The following is an 18560-nucleotide window of genomic DNA, read 5'->3' on the forward strand; positions in this document are numbered from 1 at the left end:
AGTCTTGAAAAAAATATACCACGGTTTTCAAAATATATTAAGCAGCGCAGCTGTTTTCAACAACTGATAATAATAACAAATGATTCTTGAGCAGCAAATCGTCATATTAGAATGACTTCTGAAGGATCATGTGATACTGAAAGCTTTGCATCAAAGAAAATTCAGCCGTTGCATTACAGGAATAAATTACATTTTAAAATATATTCAAAAATTAAAAAGGACATTTCTGTCATGACAACTCTTGGAGGGATTAAAATGGTAATGTACATGACAATGTTAATGTATTTGGTCTTGGCGGAATAGATCTGCTACGCTGCTGCTGCTACTGCTGCAGAGCAAGTACCGAGACCTACTGCCACTGCATCCACAACATGCTGCTGCAAATATAACATACATGAAATAACCCCATATAGCATACATGAATCACCTCGTAGCAGATCTATACAGGTGGAGCTGGGGAAGGTGGAGGGTTTCTGAAGCAAGCTGCAACTGCTACGGCAAGCACTAGTCATATATTTGAATGTTGAGCAGCGAGCTCATTGGCTACCGATACAGAAGAGAACCAATCAGCTGTGCCGTGTGATATTGATGTCATTAGGTCAGATTGAGTTAGACCTATCGGACTGCGCCATCTAGAGTTTCATGCCAGAACTGTATTTAATATTGTAACAATAAACAATGAAACTCTTTACCAGCCTCAAACTTTTGAATGGTAGTGTATATGGACTTCTTGTTTCTTTCTGGCAGATATGATCAGTATGAGCATATAAAATAAAATAGATTTTGAGTTTGAAAACACAAGAGGGTAAGTAAAGTTGGTTGGTTTTCAAAGACCGAGCTAATTGGACAGAAATGTTTGAGATACAGAGAATGAGACACGCCAAGGGAAAGTGATGCTTATTTTCAATGAGATTCCGTCAATATGTTTCCTTACCTGCTTTATTTGTTTTCCCCATGGACTGTGCCTCAACCACATTTCCAGGCTCTTTGGATTATAATAATAATGAATAATAATTTATGCATTTAGCAGACGCTTTTATCCAAAGCGACTTACAGTGCATTCATGCTATACAATTATTATTAATTACTATTTCTTTGCAGCTGGTGCATTGTCAGCAATGTACTTAGGACTGAAGGAAAACATGTTTTTGTGTTTTCTTTCACATTAAAGTTTACATGAATGTCTTTTTTCTCCTTACAGCTCCATAAAGTGGAAAGAGACAAGAAAACCATGGATCAAGAGATAGTGGAGCTCACGAATAAACTCGTGGATGCCAAAAACACTATCGACAAGCTGGAGGAACTGAATGTACGTGCGATAGCAGAGCTTTGTGTGTGTTTGTGTTTGAGGCACGTTTTGGACTCGAGTTGTCAGAGCTGCAGTGTTACTGGGATTGATAACTCCTGGAGCTGAAAATTGAAAGTTGCATGAAGAGGATCTGTGCTGAGATTTCACAGAAGTGTACTGTCAGATTCCAGAAATGATGTCTGGCTTTTGGAGCTTTACTGGGAACACGGAAAAGTCTCCTAATTCGTTTCGTTCTGATTTTAAGATTCAAAGTTGAATCAACTGCACATAAACACCACCACTCAACATGCACTTCCCACAAGGCTAGCATTTTGTAGATAAAAAAAAACAAAACAATGATCTGGTTGCATGAGGAAGGGCGGATTATCAAATTATATAAACACTATTCTTCTTTTCAAATTCGCTTCGCACACAGGACTGTAAATTAACTGACAGATTGGTATTCTGATAATGTTTTTTAAGATTTTAAGTAACTCCACAAGGAATAACAAAGCACCAGAATGCAGGTCGTTCTGAAATGTGCCTTTATTACACCACATGTATGAAACAGTGCCACAGGGAACTAATTATAGCACTGGAGAAACTGATAGTCGTCTGTTCACAGTGTTTAAACAGAGCGCTTCATCTCCTTAGACAGATAGAGCACACATCAATCATAGCTCCTTCCTCTGAGGTTGATGTTAGGACAATTTTTTCCCTTTATGGGCTTTTTAGTTATGAATCCTGAAGACTGCTACCCTGGGTTCGCTTGCAATTTCTGTATTGCATTAGTTTGGAATATTTCTCATGAACATTTAATATAAATAAATATATATATATTTATTTATTTATTTTTAATTATTTTATTTTTTTTACGTTTTAGTGAGAGTTAAATATTCTTTTTGGCGCATTTTACCTGTAAAAGAAAACCTGCTTAATAATTATGCACACCTCTTTTTTTTATGCTGACAAAAATTGGACATTAAAATAAGCAACGAGTTCACATTTAAAAAAAATAATAATTCATTTGTAAGCACAGTTTATATTAATTTACAAAACCGATTTCAAATTTCAAGCCTTTAACTCAACAGACTGTGAAACATGCATATGTCCAAACTTTTGACTCATACTGTGTGTATTTGCTTTTCTTCTTCCATAAATGACCATTTCAGTTCAATGAAAGTAAAGTGTCATTCCAAAAAGTTGATGTTTCCCTGACGCTTGTTCTTATATCCATTTTCTCTCCTCATGCAGGAACGGTATCGGCAAGATTGCAATTTGGCTGTGCAACTGTTGAAGTGCAATAAATCGCATTTCAGGAATCACAAGTTTGCTGATGTAAGTAGTAGTAACTGTTTCTCAGTTTTAAAGCACACCCCCTCCAACATTTTTAGGAACCGTTCACCAAACAATCTAATTCTGTTATTTATTCACCCTCATGTTTGTTTCAATCCCCTCTGACTGTTGTAAAGCACAAAAGCTTATGTTGTTAAGCACATTGTGTGAGCATCACTTTTCTATACAGTAAAAGCTGATAACTGTTGTAGTTTCCATGCTCCAAAAACAGTTGTCCATCTATCCTGTACCCTATATTCTGAAGCCATTCTATAGCTAGAACAGACCAAACCCAAAGTCAATGTGTGTATGCAACACAACTGTCAAAAACGATCTCCTGAAGTTTAAATATGTAATGTATATTACATATTTAATAAAAGCTTTCCAGTAAAGCTTGCAATCCACTTTCATTGTATGTAAAATAACAGCTGGCACATTCTGCAGAAAAGAAATCAGGTTTGGAATGACATGAGGATGAGTAAATGACATCAGCATTTTCATTTTTGTCTGAACTATCCCTGCAGCACAGAACTTGTTGGAGTCTGAATGTGTTTTGCAATCCGCAGTGACACTCGTGGACGGTGCTGAGAGAGAGAGAGAGTGCACGATTGCCCAGTGACTTTATTGTTATGGACATGGACCTTTGATTTTATGGACTGGGGTCAGAGAGAGAGATGAAGAGAAAGAGACCAAGAGAATAGAGAGGGCGAGGATTTAAAAAAAATTAGCCATGTCCGCAGGATGTGCTTTATGGCAGGGTTTAGCATGGAGAGTGTCAGTCGTGCTGCGAGACATGGCTGGTATTTGGATACGGACGGTCTCGCTGGCAGAGAAAAGGCACAGTATTGACAAGGTGCCAAACTCCAGACACATCCGTCTGTTTGGCCTTTGTGTCTGTCCGTGGGGGAAAATAGGACAGATTTCAGGCTGATGGACAGCTCTGTGTGTACAAGAACAGAGACGTATGATAAGACAGCTTGACCCCATGGGCATATGGGTATTGAACACATTAGGACATTATCACCTGTGGCCTGCGCTCTACATTAAACCCATCTATCACTCTGTCTGCCCTTGTTGTTTTATTCTGCAAACCGCATTAAGTCCTGGCCAAATCGAGGGCAACGCTTTTTTCATATTTGCTATTTGAACCGCTTGTCTTGTTTTAAATGCATTAATTCTAAGCACCTTTTTTATATTTAGTTATTTTTATGAGTTTTTTTTGTGTAGAGATTGGTATAAAATTGAAATGATCATTCTCTCAGCCAACTCCAGCAATATTGAAGTTGGGACACTTGTTGCCTGCTTTTCCTTTACTGATGTAATTCATGCATTTAAAATGTACATTTATATATAACAATTTTAGTTTTGTATAGACATTAATTCATAGGCACAATTTGTAGTTGTTGATCTTCCTCCTTGGCAGCAATTAATTCACAAAGGATCTTTCTTCATCCTTTTTTAATTTACTGAATTGACAGCAGTGACTAATCTCTAGAATTATGATCTCTCTAGGAGAACTATAGTGATGGAGTGAGTTCACTGGAACCTAGAATATATTTGATTCACTGTCCAGATTATCCTCTTGCCCTGCTCTCATGAACTCTGTAATTCATTACTCTGTAAGCAGAGACCACAGACTGTTTCTTGGGTTATTTTAAGGCTCGACTGAGCCAAAGCCATTACCTGTTTTCATCCTCTTTCTGCTAACATAAAGCCACTGTTGTAAAGCATCCACTTGTGAAGCATCATTGTCCAAATTCTCCAAATGAATGTCAAACTGATCTGCACTGGAAGTGCATATGCATCAAACAGGCCATTTGTGTATTCTATCACAGCTTTAGAAGTGCTTTGAGAACTTGAGAGCCATTATGTTTCAGTCCAGTGCTGGGAATCTGAGAGTTGTTATAGTGGCTCTCATGTAGAGCCAATTCTCCATACTTAGCTAAAGATGGAAATTATGCACAGTAATTGGCATGCAGTCTTTGACGGTTAAGTGTAGGTCACTGCAAAAATGAGAAGAATTGTAACTTGTACAATTGTAACTAACGACTAGCATGCCACTAGCTAAAGAAGATGCTGGTACCACTAAATGGTTATGCAAGTGCTATTGCAATTTTGTATGTGTTTGGTGCCATTTAAGAGGCTGAGCTTGTAGCCAGACTTTTGACTTACAGAATAAGGTCCAGTCCAAGAGCCGTGTATCGGATTGAAACCTAAAGTATACTTCAGTTTTTATGTGTATGCAAGGATATATGTGTACAGTTTTTGTTTTGTAAATTTCGTCATCAGCATTGTACATGTGCAACCCAATTTTTAACAGCGGTCACACATGCACACTTTGAATTATTTGGCCCACTAGGTGGCAACACTAGCCCAGGTCTTTGTTTCACGATCTAAAAAAGAAATGGAAGTGACAGAAGAACGACCAAACTACCAGAGACCTTGTGCGAGTTGGTTAAGAGATATTCGCAACTCCAGATTTAAGACATTTTTTCAGTCGTAACATCTGGAGAGAAATAGCTTAGACACTGGACAAAGATTTAACTTTCTAGTGCGCATTTGTCAGGAGTCTACTTTGAATGCTTATGTGTTTGGCTGTATGTATACACTAAGTGTTCACATCAAAACTTAAGTATACTTTACCAACCACAATTCCATTTATTTTATGTAATAATCAGGGGTAAGTAAGAATGAAATTGGATATAACACTGAAAGCACAAAACAGGTGATCAAGGATGTATAGTATTGTTTACGTGCTAGTGCATTTATGCATCAGATGGTCATTGAATGGTCTGTAAAGATATCGGAGCTGTCCTCATTTTCTGTGGGAGAAAGAAGTCTTGTTTTGCGTACCGTAGGGATTGGAGTATTGTAGCACTTTGTGTGACATCTGACTTCCCACAATAGCATGTGATGCTGCAGTGGTCATGGGATACTAATGCCCTCTGGGACAATTCATTTAGGCAGCGCCATGTAGATTTCTGAGCTAGAAGGCCACGAGGGGGTCATGCTTGGAAGTGTGGTCTGGACAGATCAATTCTCCCGTGCCCCACGCTCAGAGGAATTAAGGGCTTTGTGGGTAATTGCTGCCCCATAGGATCGTTACAACATAAGGCTGAGCGGGGCTGTGTGATCACTGAGTTTCCCTGCCTTTTTTCCACAAATCAATGACTTGGCCTGGCTTCGTTAAATCGTGTCACACTACAGAATGAAATAAAGGCCTCATCACCTGCCTTTTTTCTTTTAGTCTCTCTCTCTCTCTCTCTTTCTGTCTGTCTCACCCCTCTTCAGTAATAATCTAATTTGAGGTGAGCTGCTTACTCTTTATTCTTCTAGGCCGGGCAGATATTGGATGGTGTTAAATGAAAAACCCTATTTTCTGTTTTTCTTGATCATGACTGAGATAACCTTCATTGGGGCAGTATGGTAGATAGGCTTCATCAAACATCCTATTCATATCCCAGTGCATGTTAGTGAAATTGCACCTTTTAAGATTACTTGCAAGAAAGGATTGATCCACAAAATGTGAAAGCTACATAAATCTCATGACAACAAATGTGATCCCAAGAAAAAGGAAAGGTAAAAGAAAAAGATTGAGATCATTTATTTACCTTGGTGTTATTCCAAACTTTCTTTCTTGGAACACCGAAGAAAATTGTATGGACTATTTTATAGTACTGTCTTGTTCTTTTTGGAGCTTGATTTCCCCTAATCACAGCTGCGCCTATTGCATGAGAAAGACAGTGTAAACATTAGTGTTTTCCCAGTTTGTGTTCCATGCAAGAATTATGCATTCATATTTTAAGGCTGGTCCTTAAAAAGTCTTATGCCTAGAAACTGAATTAACTCTGATTATCTATTCAAAATAAGGCCATTTGAATGCCTGCTGGTGGTTACAATAAAGTTCTCATTATTCAGGATTTTTTTCAGGTTGATGGATAACTTGTCATTTTAACATTGATAACCTATTTCTAAAATGAGCTCTACTGCAGGAAAAGTAAACCTTTGTCACATTTGTTTGTGTGTTTATTTTCTCTACAATGTTTTGCAGTTGCCATATGAGCTACAGGACATGGTGAACAAGCACATGAAGAGTAGCTTGCCTAACAAGACTCAGGGCTCTCAGGGAGCTCAAGCCCAGGATCCTGACACTCTAAGCCTGACTCCCGCAGACGTAGTGCCCACTTCAGTGATCGCTCGTGTTCTTGAGAAGCCGGAGCCCCTGGTGCTCAACTCAGCCCAGTCTAGCAGCAGTGCAGGTCGGCCAGTGGCTGAAGATGTGTTCGTACATGTGGACATGACAGGACCCCAAGACAACAGTGGAGGGCGTGAAAACGGGGGTCCTGTTCATGCCAGGCCTCCTGTGGGAGCTGGTTCTGATCAGCAGCATGTAAATGGCATGTGTCGAAGCCAGGGCAGCCTGGATGGTCCAACAGGAGAAGATGGGGCAGCCCCTTCTTTTGAGAAGTTGAATCCTTACCCAGCACCTCCACCACATAACCCGCTGTACCCTGGTCGCAAAGTGATCGAGTTCTCCTCCGATGACAAAGTCAAGATTCCCAAGAACAGTCCACTGCCCAATTGCACCTACGCTACTCGTCAGGCCATTTCTCTTAGTCTTGTGCAGAGCGAAGAGGAGGCAGCCGAGCGCCAGCGCACCGTGCCCAATAGCCCTGCTGTGTCTGATGGGGGTTGGCGGTCTGGTACCTCCTCATCTTCTGGTGGAGGGCATGCTTCTCACCAGCACACACCTCCACAGATGGATGCTACGGACACCCTCTCCAGTCATTCAAGTCCCTTTAGCAGCCCCCCTCAGCCTCCGAGCGCCTTTGCAAGCTCTGGTAGCTCAGAGGAGGACCTACTGACCAACTGGCAGCGCATGTTTGTAGAAAAAATGGCACCATCCACGGAAGGCTCCCTCGTCAACCGCACGTCCTTCAGCAGTGAGATGGTGAAAGATCTCCAAAGATGTCACAACGGAAAATCAGGAGTAGGGGCTTTGAGAGGTGCTTACTCTGATGGCGAGGAGGGATCCTCGGCCCAGAGCTGGACAGCAAGTAGAGAGTCCAGTTTGGATACAGACACCAGCAGCATGGCAGACCTCCGGGCAAAAAAGACTCAATACGGTGGTGACTTTTCCCAGGAAGAGGGTGAACACCTACTGATGGCCCTTGATCCACTTGACAATGATGGTGCTAGTGGTGACACCATGGTCACCATTGAGAGCAGTCCAGCCTCTGCTAAGCGTCAAGAGTTTGCTGAAGATGCTGGATCTGCAGGAAGTTCAGCTGAGGAGCGAGATAGCCTGCCCCAGGACTTTCCTGTCATCGGCTCAAGAGTCCTAGCTGCCCTTGAGGATTATGCAGACAAGCCCCCTCAGACTGGCTCCTCACGACCTCTGAAGAGCCCCAAGAGAATGGGGGTTCATCACTTACACCGCAAAGACAGCCTTACCAGAGCTCAAGAGCATGGGAACTTGCTGGACTGAGACTTCCAGGCTTGCTCTTCTCTTTTTTTTGACCTTGAGTGCTCTTCGTCTTACTAGCAATCTCTAGGCATAGCAGCATACGACAAGCGGAAGGGATCGGATCAGCATTGCTGTAGTTATCCCTGATCATGCTGCTGTTGCTGAGGCATCATTGTAACTCTTCGGTCCTCTCTCTGAAGCTTGGAGCTCTTTTATCTGTGGAACCTTATGGTATTGATGGCATCCGTGGTAAAGTACATCAGTCAGTCCGGCTTTCCGTGGACAGTGCTTCAGGGATCGTACAAGAATGTCATAAAAGACATTCCTAGTCCAAGACTTGATTCTGTTTGATGTGACATGATTGAGTGGGCAACAGTAGGACATAGTCATACAATTACACTTCTGTAAGAGAAAGAGTTCAAGATTGAGCAGCATTAGAAAGGATCCCTGTGGCACTCTACGGACATGGAACATCTCACATAATGGGTGTTTTGACATTTGCTTTTGCCCTCGGGTGAGAGTTTTCTACCCAGATAATGATATCTATCCAGTATCCCAGTGCAAGTCCTTTGTAACGGGAGATTGGGATGGTACCAAATGGCCACAGCTTCACAGATACCACTGTGTCAGGCATTCTGCTGGCTGAAGCAGATTAAATGTAATCTATGGGACTCTCTTGTCAATTTTCAGTGCCTAACCCTTGCTCTGACAGAGGGGGCTCTCCATCACCCTTTAAAAGAACATCTTGTTCCTTTAGCCTGCTTTTAGTCATCATAAATTGAAAGGATCCTTCACCTCCAATTTTCAGTTACCTCTCTTCATTGATCTACCACTGTATTTCAACACCCAAGCTATAGACAGCTTTTGTACTTTAATCATTTGATTTTGATGTATTCGGTATATGTTTTAATGATCCATTATACTTCCTGATTTTCATTCTCATCTGTTTTGTTTGACTAATGGTATTTTAAAACCGATTATGATTTTAAGTAAATATATAGAGTTTGTGTATTTATTTGTCTTTTGCTGGTCTAAAGTGTCCCATTACTTCCCTCAAAGCAGTTAAGCACTTGCAGAAGTGTGTATAAGTGAATAGGTTACTAAATCCTGTCATGAAATGAGAAGATATACAATCCCTTTTACACATTAGTTGTTACACTGTAATACAATAGAAATCCAACACAAACAGTGCTGTTTGGCATTTTAAATATTTAATCTTTTTTTTGTTTGTTTCAAAGGTCAGTATTTAAGAGTAAAAAAACCAATACAAGTAAGGCTGAAGAGTTAAAATGTGTCATTGGTATTTCATATCCAATTCAGAGATGTATTAATGTGACCCTTTGCTACTGATGGCACAAATTGCCTTTCAGAGGGCATATTAATATTTCAAAACTATGCATATAGTACTGTGTAAAAACACCACAAAAACCTAGCAAAGCTTTCTCTGTTATGATGACTTCTAAATAAAAAAAGGATGAGCTAAAAAGCTGAAATTTTAACCAGAAACATGCCTTTGTTAGAGTGGCACTGACAAGAACGCATTATTTAGATGATTTTTGTTTGTTTGTTCATTTTAAACCCTGATTTCAAGAAAAGCCATGTTTTGATCTTAACGAATGTAATCATCTTTATGTAGCATCCATTTTCATTGGTTCCTCATTCTTTAGCTGATGCTAATGCTGTATGTATTTTAAGGGGACTGTGCATCCCGCCATCATTTGGTGTTTTTCTGTCTGTATTTTTGTGTGTAAATCTGATTCCTCATGATTATGGATGATCAATCTGTCCAGCAGATACTTTCTACAAGTTGTTTTTTCTGTGCTGTGTTCCCATCATAAATTTCAGTCGTTTCATTTCAAGCCTTGTTCAAATAGCATTTGAACATTTATCAGCTTTTCTCAAACAATACGTTTCAGATGCAACGACTACAAGCATCCACATTCTTTTGTTTTGATAAATATATTTTAGAGACAATTAAACTCTGTGTTGCCTTTTTACGTGCTTGCGTTGTGCTTTTTATTTGCAGTAAGTTTTAGTCTGTTGACCAGTCATTATCCAGATGTCCCACCCTGGGTCAAGTACTTCATGCAGTAGTGTACTTTTAAAAATGTGTGTATTTTTGTTTTTGTTTTTTTTTGTATCTGGACACAGCATACTCTCCACCCTTACTGATTTGAGACATTTACCCTACAGGTGATACGCAACAGTATTCTTCATGCATAAGAATATGTGGTGTACTTGCGATTTTTAGGATTTGTCTTTGAACATATCACTGAGTCAGAAGGTACAGAAGCATGTATTACATTTTAACGGTATTCCTGGAAGGACACCAGACTTTTGTAAAACGCTTGCTGTATATATTCACCTCATAGCTGGTCTGCCACAGCACTCCTTGCCCTGAATAATTCAGCTATATGTTCCTCAGTGAAGGGCAGAATGTGCTCCCAAGTCCACACTTACTCTTCTTGTCTTACACTTTGGTCTTTGTATGTAGTTATCAGTCTTGCTCTGCAATATATGGGAGTACCATTAATAGCCCATGATTAATTGAAGTGTAACTACCCACCATGCTGAATAATTAATATTTTATCATGTTCTAAAATAGTTCTGTGATCAGGGTCTCGCATGACGAAATAGAATCTCTTAAATATTTCAGTCTCGTCAGATGTTACACGGACTGAAGGTCATGCAAATAAATACAAAAAAGACACGACAATGGTCAAAATGTGCAATACACTGAGTGCATAAATAGGACTTTCTCCTCTGCTCTCATGCAACTTTAATAACTCAAATTTAATTGCACGCATAAGAGACGTGCACATCATCTTCAATCCAAGGTGACCCTCTGGTGTGCTGTGCGCAAGTCATTCAAAAGCTTTGCTGAGAAATCTAAGAAATGAAAAAAATGTCAAGGTTATCCTCCAAGCAACACTCCAATCCGCCTTCTGCCCAAAGCTGACGTCTCTGTGATGGAAAAACATATTCATGTTATCTTCTCTTTAACCTTCACTACCTACGGTGCGTAATCTGCGCTCCTTTTCCTTTGATCTATGAATGTTTTTATCCATCAGTAGGCCAACTTTCATGTAGCCATCAACAAAATGTAAAATGTCAAGTCAAATTAAGTCTGAAATTAGCCTTTGTTATTGACTAATGCCCTTGTATTAAAGTGAAAATTGACCCCGTTTATTTTTTCCTGGTTTTACTGTCGTGGTAATCTTTCATCAAAGTGTAATTAGCCCGCTCCCCCTTTACAATGACTCTCCTTTTCGTCAATGTTAATGTTAACCATGAGCCATCGTTAAGCCCTAGTTTAAGCATTGATTCAACAAACTCGGTTTCATTTTAGCATGAAACGACTATTCTCCACCCAGTCAATTCCTTTTTAATAAAATCAAGTTCTGCCCTAAATTTTGTTGAATGTCCCGTTTCACTTGAAAATGTCTTGGAAGTCAAATTAGTTTCATGTTTTGTAGAGTCCTTGTAATTCTTTGAGAAATGTCTTTGTTAGTTGTATTTTATTTTTATTAAACCTCTGTTTTGGAAGTTTTAAGTTATTGGAGTTTAAGTTTTGTGAAACTCCAGATATTATTGTCCTGATGCTTTAACATGGTGGTGTTAATGATAATCCCCATTGATCATCAGGGGATTTTCTAAGGGTGCAAAAAACAGTTTCATGTTGATGTTGGCTCGCACAATCCCATTTCAGATGTGTGCATTTTTACAGTTTGTCTTCTGAATTTGTCCATAATTCCTCAGACAGATTTCTGGTGCATACCTTGTCTTATACCTGTGCAACTGTAGCAACATGGTGCTTTTTTCCTGGTCACCGTCGTCTTGATCCCCCTCCCCATGCAGTGTAATTGTTACTTTTACTTTTTACTTTTACTTTTATCAGGAAAAGCTTCCATGGTTGTGTAGATGTTCCATGCACAGCTTTTTCCCCTAAAAAAATAAATAAAAAAATTCTTATGACTGGGCTAATTTTATTTTCTAAATTTTGTAAACTGATGTATATTTTTAAAGAAATAAAACTATTTTAAACTATTGTTTTGAATGGAACACTTTTGCAGTGTCACCTCTAGGCACTACTATGATTCACGGATGTGTTTTTTCTGTCATATGACGTCTTCTAGCCGTGGAGCGGCAGTGACGATGCAGGAGTGCCTACTTACTGCTGGTCATGAGGGTCCGGTGCTCGTCAGTGGGTGGATACAAGCACCTAGCAACAGTGTGCCAACAGTCCTTAGTTGTAATTGTCAAAACAATTACAGGCACTAATTAGGGTCAGTAAAGCATATCAGCAGAGCTGACGAGAACTATTTGCAGTTTTGTCTGCCAGGTTCCAGGATAATTGCATAAATTAACACCTAAATTAACACATAAATTAGAAAAAAAAAACTTTCCTCCTGTGATTCATTTATAATTCTAGTCAAGTTTTTTGTGCAGGAGTGAAGTGACGTGGCCAAGTATGGTGACCCATACTCGGAATTAGTGCTCTGCATTTATCCCATCCTAAGTGCACACAAAACAGCAGTGAACACACACACCCGGAGCAGTGGGCAGCCATTTCTTTTTGCTGCGGTGCCCGGGGAGCAGTTGGGGGTTCGGTGCCTTGCTCAAGGGCACCTCAGTCGTGGTATTGAAGGTGGGAGAGAGCGCTGTACATTCACTCCCCCCACCTACAATCCCCGCCGGTACGAGACTCGAACCCACAGCCTTTGGGTTACGAGTCCGACTCTCTAACCATTAGGCCACGACTTCCCCTAAAATACAGAGCGAGCCAGCCAGGAGTCGAACCTAGAATCTTCTGATCCGTAGTGAGACACGTTATCCATTGCGCCATATTATTATCTTTTCATTCTTACATTTAAACAGGCTTTTGCACATTTGACACTGACAACAGAGCTCGTTCAGGGAGCAGATCTGCTGGTTTTACCTGTTCTAATAGCCTGAATGCCTCTTTGTAAAATCTGCATTGCATTGTGAGATTCACAAAATTATATCCTTGCATTTTTGCGAAATCACACAAGCAAGAGTGCTGTTATGGTAAATATCAGCACAGTTACAGATTCACACACGAACGATGCACGATGGCGAATGTGATAATGATTGTGTATGCAGGGGTGTCGCTAGACCCTTATTTTAGACATTAATATTGCCTGTTACTTACTGTTTTTGCTCAGCCAACGGAAAAGCAATAGCAGGATTAATTGTCGCGTCTTCGAAATGCACACAGTGCTGTGTTTGATTCCTGAATGAATCAGTGTTTTCGATGACCATTGGTGATTCAATGACTAACTAAAGATACGGACGTAACCTGCAGAAAGACTCGAGATGATTCCAGACTCGGTCAGCATTTTTGTGCACTACGTGTCCTGGCTCAGATCTTCAGTTCCTTCTAGATCAGACTAATGAGTATTTCATCATGCTGAATCCTTTAGCATACTCCTGTCAGTGAAGAGGATTCATTACAGCATTGCCCACTGGAAAATTGGCCTTCCATTTGTCTCAGTTCTTTAGCAGCTTGGTAGATAGATTGGAGGTCTTTCATTAATTATAGACAACGATCTACTTCCTTATTATTTGCCTTTCCTGGCAGCTGCTGAATGAGAGAGGAGATAGACATTAGGTTGGTGTTGGAGTCAAATTTCCTTATTCGATCCCTGACCGGAAATAGAGAGCTGCTTATTCAAAGTCATGGAAGTCGAACAGTAGATATAGTACCTAAAAATAAATGTGCCGGGTCAGAAATGAACTTTGGCATCAAGGGACACAATTTCCAGAGGCATTTTTTTTCATTGGTAAAGACCTTTTTTATAATTACTTAATTATTTTTTATAATTAATTATTATAAAACTTCAACTGCAACGTTTACAGCAGTTGCATTGCATTCATAAGCTCAACGGAAGTGGTCCACCAACAAAGATCACTCCAAAAGCAAGACGTGTAATAGTCTGCAAGGTTGCAAAGGAACCTAGGGTAACTTCTACGCAACTAAAGGCCTTTCTCGCATTGGCTAATGTTCATGAGTCCACCATCAGGAGAACACTGAATACCCATGCTGTGCATGGCAGAGTTGCAAGGAGAAAGTCACTGCTGTCCAAAAAGAACATTGCTGACAGTCTGCAGTTTGCTAAAGATCATGTGGACAAGCCAGAGGGCTATTGGAGAAATGTTTTGTGGACGGATGAGACCAAAATATAACTTTTTGGTTTAAATGAGAAGTGTTATGTTTGAAGAAAAGAACACACTGTATTCCAGCATAAGAACCTCATCCCATCTGTGAAACATGGTGGTGGTAGTATCGTGGTTTGGGCCTGTTTTGCTGCATCTGGGCCAGGACAGCTTGCCATCATTGATGGAACAATGAATTCTGAATTATACCAGCAAATTCTAAAGGAAAATGTCAGGACATCTGTCCATGAACTGAATCTCAAGAGAAAGTGGGCCATGCAGCAAGACAACAACCTCAAGAACATAAGTCGTTTTACCAAAAAATGGTTAAAGAAGAACAATGTTAATGTTTTGGAATGACAGAGTCAAAGTCTGGACCTTAATCCAATTGAAATGTTGTGGAAGGAGCTGAAGTAAGCAGTTCATAGGAGGAAACCCACCAACATCACAGAGTTGAAGTGGTTCTGTACTGAGGAAGGGGCTAGAATTCCTACAAGCCGTTCGGCAGTTACAAGAAACATTTACCTGCAGTTATTGCTGCAAAAGGGGATCAGAACCGATATGAAAGCAAAGATTCACATACTTTTGCACAGCACAGATATGTAACATTGGATAATTTTTCTCAATAAATAAATGGCAAAGAAAATATTTTTGTCTCATTTGTTTGTTTGGGTTCTCTTGGTCTACTTTCAGACCTTGTGTGAAAATTTGATTATGTTTTGAGTCATATGCAGAAATATAGAAAATTCTAAAGGGTTCACAAACTTTCAAGCAGCACTGTATATATGTCTGTCAGTTCTCTTGGTCTACTTTCAGACCTTGTGTGAAAATTTGATTATGTTTTGAGTCATATTTATGCAGAAATATAGAAAATTCTAAAGGGTTCACAAACTTTCAAGCAGCACTGTATATATGTCTGTCATGACAACTCTTGGAGGGATTGGCATGGTAATGTACATGACAATGTCTGCCCATTGCCGCGATTCACGGTTGATGGGCAGACCAGGGAAAGGACCTGACGGGAAATTTCTCCTTATCAGTAGTTTCCTTTTGTTCTTATAGGTGTGTATAATTTGGATCTCTGCGTATGTTGAACTCAGGTGAGCCTTCCTTGGAAAAATTAATTCTCGTCCTGCATCTACAGATTCCAGCATACTAGTTATGCCAACATTGAGGAGAAGCGTGAGAATGGTTATGAAAAGATGCCCCTTGTGCTATCTAAACACTATGCGGGAGACATCTTCTCTTAAGGCTCCCTCCCTGCCATCCAAACCCCTTCAGGATACATCTCGTTTGAATGGCAGGGCATAGGCGGCAGCAGGTCAGGCTGCAGCTTCGTTGCACACCATGGCGGTGCTTCAGGCTTATCAGGCTAATCTGCTGGAAGACCTGGATACAGGCCAGGGTCTATCCCCTGATGAGGTGGCTGAGTTTCGTCGCACCACAGATCTTGCTCTCCGTGCCACTAAGCAGAAGGGCTCTTCGGGCTTCGCCTTCAGATGATGCCCCCATGAGCTTGAGTCATGCGCGGGAGCTTGGTTGGTGAGTACAATCCATTTGATATATCTATTGCTAGTTTATGTGAATTCACTAACTAGTTTATCTGCAGCGCTACTTGGACCTGGTTGTTTTCTGACTGTGTTTTAAGTTTAGGACCTCTGCGAGCACCTCCCCTGCTAAAGTCAGAACCTCTCGCTGTTGACCGATCATGGTGATGGTAGCTCACCCATCGGTACTGGATCCAGGCTGGATGATATCCCTGCATCTTCGGCTTCATGCTTTCTGGACCACGCAGCCGAGTTGCGGGGCCTGCGAGAGCCCTTTTAGCCGATAAGGTCCGCAGTATAACGCTGAAACTTCAGGACCCACGGGTCCTCCATTCGGGTGAACATTTTTCGGAGTATAATACTTCGTGATGTGCTCCCTGATGTCCTGGCTGGGTGTTTGCTTCAAGCAGCTGCCCCGGCCAGGACGCGCTACTCATTTCTCGCTCCGAGGGATCTCCTGAGATTTGAGTCATCCTCTCAACCATCATGCATGTTCTCTGAGAGGGCTCCTCTCGCTGAGGCGTTGAGGGGCCTAATACTCTTTTGTTCCACTCTGTAGTTTGATAGATGGTCAGGCCCGCGGGACCTCCGTCACACTGCCCTTATGGTCGAACCGGTGAATTGCCCCTTTGCGGAGTGGGCTTGAGTATGCTGCGTTCCGAGGTATGAGTGAGATGTGTTTCTGCGTTATTGAGATAGAGAGCATGGGATTGTGTTCAGCTGCATCAGTTTATGGTCTCTCTTTGGGCCCTGCTAGACTGCCCTTCTAATCTAGCGCTGCCATCTGGTCGAGCTGAGAATGCTCCCCTCAATGTGAGGGTTAGTTATGAGCCCATTGCTCCCAGTTTGTGCTTTGAAGGCCCGCCTCAGCTTGAGACCCGAGAGTGCTGCTCCCGAGAACTCTGTATGCAACGATAGGCCCGTTGTTAGGCCTGTCCTGTTGCCTCCTCGGTCAGTTGCCTCTATGCTGGGACCCTTTGGTTCCCTGTTGAAATGTGCGATCCCCTTTTAAGTTAGATCCCATTTCTGATGTACCAGTTGCGGTCAATCTGCTCCCCAGACGTGGCTGTGCTTTCCTCACTGCGGGAGGGTCTTTTATGAGCTTGCCGGTACTGGGCAGGTTATGTGAGTCCTTCTCTCTACTTAAGAGTTAGTTACTTTGCCCCTGGGCTATTGATCGCTTCGGTCAAGCTGGGTTCCTCTCCCTTAGCTAAAGGTTGAGCACTCCGCTCTTTGAGCTCTGTGACAGTGACATCAGGTAGTTTGGCCACTTTCTGCCTCCCTGATTAGTTGCCCCTATTTGGTCGAGCCTAGCAGTGCTCCCATCACCTTAGAGGGTTACATTTGAGCATGCTGCTCCCAATTGAGCATCTGAGGCCTCCTCTCAGGGTCCTCTGCCATCTGGTCGAGCTGAGAATGCTCCCCTCAATGTGAGGGTTAGTTATGAGCCCATTGCTCCCAGTTTGTGCTTTGAAGGCCCGCCTCAGCTTGAGACCCGAGAGTGCTGCTCCCGAGAACTCTGTATGCAACGATAGGCCCGTTGTTAGGCCTGTCCTGTTGCCTCCTCGGTCAGTTGCCTCTATGCTGGGACCCTTTGGTTCCCTGTTGAAATGTGCGATCCCCTTTTAAGTTAGATCCCATTTCTGATGTACCAGTTGCGGTCAATCTGCTCCCCAGACGTGGCTGTGCTTTCCTCACTGCGGGAGGGTCTTTTATGAGCTTGCCGGTACTGGGCAGGTTATGTGAGTCCTTCTCTCTACTTAAGAGTTAGTTACTTTGCCCCTGGGCTATTGATCGCTTCGGTCAAGCTGGGTTCCTCTCCCTTAGCTAAAGGTTGAGCACTCCGCTCTTTGAGCTCTGTGACAGTGACATCAGGTAGTTTGGCCGCTTTCTGCCTCCCTGATTAGTTGCCCCTATTTGGTCGAGCCTAGCAGTGCTCCCATCACCTTAGAGGGTTACATTTGAGCATGCTGCTCCCAATTGAGCATCTGAGGCCTCCTCTCAGGGTCCTACGCTTTTGGAGCTCCATTGAGCAGCAGCCTCAGGTTGTTAGGCCTCTCTCTGCCTCCCTGTTAGGCTGCTCTCTTTGTTGGTGAGTTTAGCAGTGCATTCCTCACCTTAAAGGGTTACCTTTGAGCACGCCACTCCCAATTGAGCTTCTGAGGTCTCCTCTTATCGGGTCCTCCGCTCCTTGGAGCTCCATTGAGCAGCAGCCTCAGGTTGTTAGGCCTCTCTCTGCCTCCCTGTTAGGCTGCTCTCTTTGTTGGTGAGTTTAGCAGTGCATTCCTCACCTTAAAGGGTTACCTTTGAGCACGCCACTCCCAATTGAGCATCTGAGGCCTCCTCTCAGGGAAAAGCAGGTTCTACGCTTTTGGAGCTTCATTGAGCAGCAGCCTCAGGTTGTTAGGCCTCTCTCTGCCTCCCTGTTAGGCTGCTCTCTTTGTTGGTGAGTTTAGCACGCCACTCCCAATTGAGCATCTGAGGCCTCCTCTCAGGGAAAAGCAGGTTCTACGCTTTTGGAGCTTCATTGAGCAGCAGCCTCAGGTTGTTAGGCCTCTCTCTGCCTCCCTGTTAGGCTGCTCTCTTTGTTGGTCGAGCTTAGCAGTGCTCCCCTCACCTAGAGGGTCACCTATGAGCTCCCAGTTTGAGGTCTGTCCTGTGACTGTTATGGTTGAGTTGGCGATACCGCTGAATTATTGTCACTCCTTGAGTGGGCCACAGTCACGTAGGGTCTAGGCCTGTCTAA

General features: G+C 42.1%; 1 protein-coding gene across 1 annotated transcript in view; it reads left to right on the forward strand.

The window, feature by feature from the left end:
• The window catches only part of LOC107565591 (tight junction-associated protein 1), a gene marked incomplete at its 5' end in the record, with an annotated part of 21933 nt that extends 9870 nt beyond the window's left edge, over nucleotides 1-12063 (forward strand). Inside the window, 2 exons of the mRNA XM_016250852.1 lie at nucleotides 2543-2626; nucleotides 6675-12063. Coding sequence (XP_016106338.1) covers nucleotides 2543-2626; nucleotides 6675-8111 — 1521 coding nt within the window. The remainder of the gene's footprint in view (nucleotides 1-2542; nucleotides 2627-6674) is intronic.
• Between the last annotated feature and the right edge of the window lie 6497 nt (nucleotides 12064-18560).

Source organism: Sinocyclocheilus grahami, unplaced genomic scaffold, assembly GCF_001515645.1.
Source record: "Sinocyclocheilus grahami isolate Dianchi unplaced genomic scaffold, SAMN03320097.WGS_v1.1 scaffold1010.1, whole genome shotgun sequence".
NCBI classification, from domain to species: domain Eukaryota; kingdom Metazoa; phylum Chordata; class Actinopteri; order Cypriniformes; family Cyprinidae; genus Sinocyclocheilus; species Sinocyclocheilus grahami.